This window comes from Hordeum vulgare, chromosome 6H (genome assembly GCF_904849725.1).
Source record: "Hordeum vulgare subsp. vulgare chromosome 6H, MorexV3_pseudomolecules_assembly, whole genome shotgun sequence".
NCBI lineage: Eukaryota > Viridiplantae > Streptophyta > Magnoliopsida > Poales > Poaceae > Hordeum > Hordeum vulgare.
Genome location: NC_058523.1, coordinates 457,152,855 through 457,157,168, shown reverse-complemented (window position 1 = coordinate 457,157,168; position 4,314 = coordinate 457,152,855). Strand labels below are relative to the sequence as shown.

The 4,314-nt window shown below is 54.9% G+C and overlaps 1 protein-coding gene across 1 annotated transcript; it reads right to left on the bottom strand.

The window, feature by feature from the left end:
• Positions 1–1,041: 1,041 nt before the first annotated feature.
• LOC123403841 (protein NRT1/ PTR FAMILY 8.3-like) lies at positions 1,042–3,186 on the bottom strand. Its single transcript, XM_045097764.1, has 3 exons — positions 3,037–3,186; positions 2,799–2,898; positions 1,042–2,667 (listed from the first exon to the last, which is right to left on the bottom strand). Exons 1-3 carry the CDS (start codon positions 3,079–3,081, stop codon positions 1,079–1,081), a joined length of 1,734 nt encoding a protein of 577 aa, XP_044953699.1. The 5' UTR covers positions 3,082–3,186; the 3' UTR covers positions 1,042–1,078.
• Between the last annotated feature and the right edge of the window lie 1,128 nt (positions 3,187–4,314).

Genomic DNA, 4,314 nt, shown 5'->3' with positions numbered 1-4,314 from the left:
CTGCCTTTCTGTAAAAAAAGGTTTCGCTGTGGGACAAATTCAGAGCCAAGAGCCGAGTGTCGGCTGGGACTCAAATCCAAGACGGGTGAGTTTGTGGCATTTCTGGCTGCGCTGGTACCCGTTAGGCTAGATGGAAAGACTTTGACATGGAAAGGGAAGGAGTCTATACATAGTGAGCCCATGACTAGGGTTTAAAAACGCATGTTTGTATTGAATGTTTGCACATGCGTGAGAGTGATTTTTCTATGTTTTGTAATGAATTTTTGGAAAAGCATGTTTGCACTGCCATAATGTATTTTTTGGAAACACACACAAATGATCTTTTTAGGCACGAATATTTTTGAACACACATAATAACTTACATAAATAAGATGCAAACCGCCGTACCCTTACATAGATGGGTATCCTACATAGATAAGTCCAGGGAGACGACATGACACGTACGACATAGAAAAGCAACAAAATAAAAATCATAGATAATAAAGACCGCACCTTTGTTTGAGTCCCAGCATAGTTCTTTCTCTGTTTTGCTCGTTGCAGAATAGTCGAGACGACGCTAGTCCGTTGACACCAGCCGGTGACGAAGGACATGGATTAAAATCATAGATAATAAAGACTGTACCTTTGTTTGAAGAAGAACTAGAGCTATCCCCTCCCACACTCTACAATCTGTTTCAAAAAATAATCTTTCTCACGCCAACAGGTAACACCCACGTAGAATGCTGACGTTTCACGTCTAGTACGTTGTTGTATACGTGAAGCATATGTGTGACCGTATGCCACGATCGATGCAACAAGTTTGAGGACCGTTTTGACACTGCATTAACAAGTATTGGGACCATATTGATACACTTCCTGAGTTACAGGAACATTTTGGACCTAGCCAGCAAGTACAGGGGGTAATCATGCATTTTACTCATCCATTGGTTGTACTGCGGCCCCTGAAAAGAAATCTATATCTTACATTTTCTTCTCACCGTTTCTTGTCTATAAATGTACCTGGCTACTCCTAACTATTGTTTCTTGTATAATACAGTGTAATGTAATGTAATGGAATCCTGAATCCTTGCGCGAGCGATCACGAGATGACGGTCTTGAGCCTGTAGTTCTTGACGATGCCGCTGTACACGACGAAGTTGAGCGTGCACATTGCAGCCATGGCCCAGAAGAAGTAGTCCAGGTGGCCCTTGTTGAGGTCGTCGGAGATCCACCCGGGGCTGTCTCCCGTCGCCGTGAAGGCCTCCACGATGGCGTAGATGAAGGAGCTCATGTAGCTCCCCAGCGCGATGGTGAGCAGAGCGAGCGACGTGCACATGCTCTTCATGGTGTCGGGCGCCTCGTCAAAGAAGAACTCTAGCTGCGCGATGTAGCAGAAGACCTCCCCGCCGGCCAGGAAGAAGTACTGCGGCAGCTGCCACGAGATGCTGATCTCCTCCCCACGCGCCGCACTGTCCAGCCGCTTCATTTCCACGAGCGCCGCCACCGCCATGGTGAGCGCCATGAGGAGCCGCCCGGCACCCATCCGCTGCAGCGGCGACGGCTCGCCGTCACCACTGGAGGAGAATCTCCTCAACGCCGGCACGATCACCTTGTTGTACAGGAGCACCCATGTGATGACGCACATCACCTCGAAGGAGGCCAGCGACGCAGCGGGCACCGGCACCGACAGGATGGTCATGTCCATGGCGCTGCCCTGCTGCACGAACGTGGTGTTCATCTGCGAGAAGGCCGATGACACGACGACGCTGGTGATCCAGACGGGCAGCAGGCGGAGCAGGATCTTGAGCTCCTCCACCTGAGTCACGGTGCACAACTTCCACGAGGTCGCTTCCTCCGGCCTCTTCTCCATGTCCGACTGCGTGACGACGGCCGCCTTGTCGAGGAACTTGAAGTCGGTGGTGTGCGCGATCTTGGGCTGGGGTGTGTCGATCTTGTCGCTGACCTCGTAGAGGTGTCCGGCTTCGGCGGGCACCTTGATGCTGATCTTCTTGCACGCGGCGGTACCGACCTGGCAGAGGCTCTTCAGCGGCGTGCCGGTGGGCATCCGGCGCTTGTACATGGGTGTGGCGAGCACGAAGGCGGCGAAGGCGAGCGCGATGCAGGCGGTGGCTATGCCGAAGCCGAGGCCCCAGCTGATATTCTGCTGGATCCAGACGAGGAACACACCGGAGATGATGGGGCCGAAGCTCACGCAGAGGTACAACCAGCTGAAGAAGGAGGCCTTGCCCTCCCGGTCCGCCGCGATCTCGTCGTCGAACTGCTCCGCGCCGAACGGCAGTAGAGACGAGCGCACCCCGCCGCACCCGATCGCCACGAGGTACAGCCCCACGAAAGCCACGGTCTGCGAGCTCAGCAGCCACGTGCCGGCGGTGGCGCACGAGGCACCCGCCGCGCACAGCGCCGCCGTGGTCGTGGGCACGAACGCAGAGAAGGTGACGAGCATCATGCCGAGGAGGTAGACGGCGAGGGAGACAAGGATGGTGTTGTAGTTGCCCCAGAAGGTGTCGGCGATGATGGCACCGAAGAGCGGGGTGAGGTAGCTGGTGCCGAACCAGGTGGCGACGTTGGAGGCGCTGGCGAGGTTGGTGCCGTGGAGGACAGTCTCCAGGTACACCACCAGGTTGGTGGAGATGCCATTGAACGCCGTGCTCTCCAGGCATTCGAACACTGCACAGTTCAGTTAAACCACTAGCTCCCCTCCATTTAATTTTCAAAAGTACTGTACATTTTTGTTAACTGAAGAAACAATTTCAAGAAGATAGTCCTCTTGAATCTGTACAAGATGGAGGTTTGCTTACATAGAATTACTGCGGGTGCCTTGCTGCTGCCGCCGTGCTTCTTATGCTTCAGGAGCGGCACCTGCAGGCTATCGTCCTCTTGAATCTTTGGGTCGTGACTCTGTAACAGAGACATTGCAGAAATTGTTAGGAACGAGAACAGAATCTGTGTTGACAAGTTCAAGAACGATCATGTGGCAGCAGGGGAGGAGGAGGAGGAAGATCGGCGGAGGTAATTAATCGACTCGACGACCGTTACCTCGGGCAGGAGCAACGCGTGCTCGCCTCTCTCCATGGCGTCCATGTCGCCGGCGAGCTGTCTTGACTAGGAGGTGATGGATTTTTCAGAGGCGGAAGGTAGTCGCTGCGTCCTCTGTGAACTCTGAGCTCGCCTCAGGTTTTGGTTGCTCCTCTGTCTTCTGCTGCTGCTGTGTTTCTGCTGCCCCGGAGCTTTATATAGCAGGTTTAACTTGGACTTTGATGGGATCCATCCACTGCCCAATAAATATCGGTTTTGCTAAAACTCAGCTAGCTGAGCCGTCAGATTTTGTTGCATTGTTTTTTTTTGAAACGCGGTCCCTTAGGTACCGATCTCATTAAAAAAGGTCGAAGAGAGTTGTCCGGTTAATAATCGGAAAACCGGACTAAAACCGTCACAATGCGCCCACCACGACAAGGCACACAGGGCGACCTGGCAACCTACACAAGAACGCACACACGCCGCCTAGGGGAAGAGCTCCGTCGAGGTTGTAATCCGACGTCATCGTCATCACGCCTCCGCGAGGGCGACTCCGACTTCACCATCGACGACCACCGATGTAGCCTCCACCGCAGACAAGCGTAGAGGCCTGCGTCGGACAACGCCAAAAGTCCACCACACGCGCCGGCGACCAGGCAGCTTCGACTCAGCCGACAAGCATTGAAGGAAGAAAAGCACAGGACCTGCGCCGAGCCAGCGCCAGAACCGACCACCCGTCGTCACGTCATCGTCACCGCAAGGATCCCCCTCAAACAGCTCCGACTTCACAAGACAAGAGAGGCACGGCGACCCCTCGAACACGCCGGACGAGACCGACTACCAGAACCCAACAACAAATCCTTCTCCACTTGAAGGGGCCATCGTTGCCGCACAAGAAGCCGCCCAGATCATCCACATTGCCGACGTGCCCCAGCCGACCGCAATGTCACGAGCGTCTAGCCCCTGGAGAGTGCAATCGAAATCCAAAGCTCTTCAAGACGACGCCCCCAAGGAGGAAGCGACGATGCCGACGCCGTCGTCCGGCCCAACCAGGCCTAAGGTTTTCACCCGAAGAACTGGATCCGAGGGTGTGTAGGAAGAGAACTCCTCAACGGTGCCTCCAAGAAGGTGAGACGACGTCCACAGCCGCCACCACCGCCGGCCGGCAAGCTCTTGTCCGGCAAGCTTTCGCCCGGAGCACCTCTCAACACCACAACCCCACGCACAGCACCTCCGCTAGCCCACACGCCTCCCACAAAGCCACCGCGCCAGCGGCACCGGGGAGCCACCAAGCACGTC

Bases quoted from the DNA above. Each gene is read 5' to 3' on its own strand.
- LOC123403841 (XM_045097764.1), bottom strand. From the start codon at position 3,081: ATGGACGCCATGGAGAGAGGCGAGCACGCGTTGCTCCTGCCCGAG. The intron at 2,899-3,036 runs GTAACGGTCGTC...TCTCTGTTACAG, and splicing joins ACGCGTTGCTCCTGCCCGAG to AGTCACGACCCAAAGATTCA. The intron at 2,668-2,798 runs GTAAGCAAACCT...TGAACTGTGCAG, and splicing joins GGCACCCGCAGTAATTCTAT to TGTTCGAATGCCTGGAGAGC.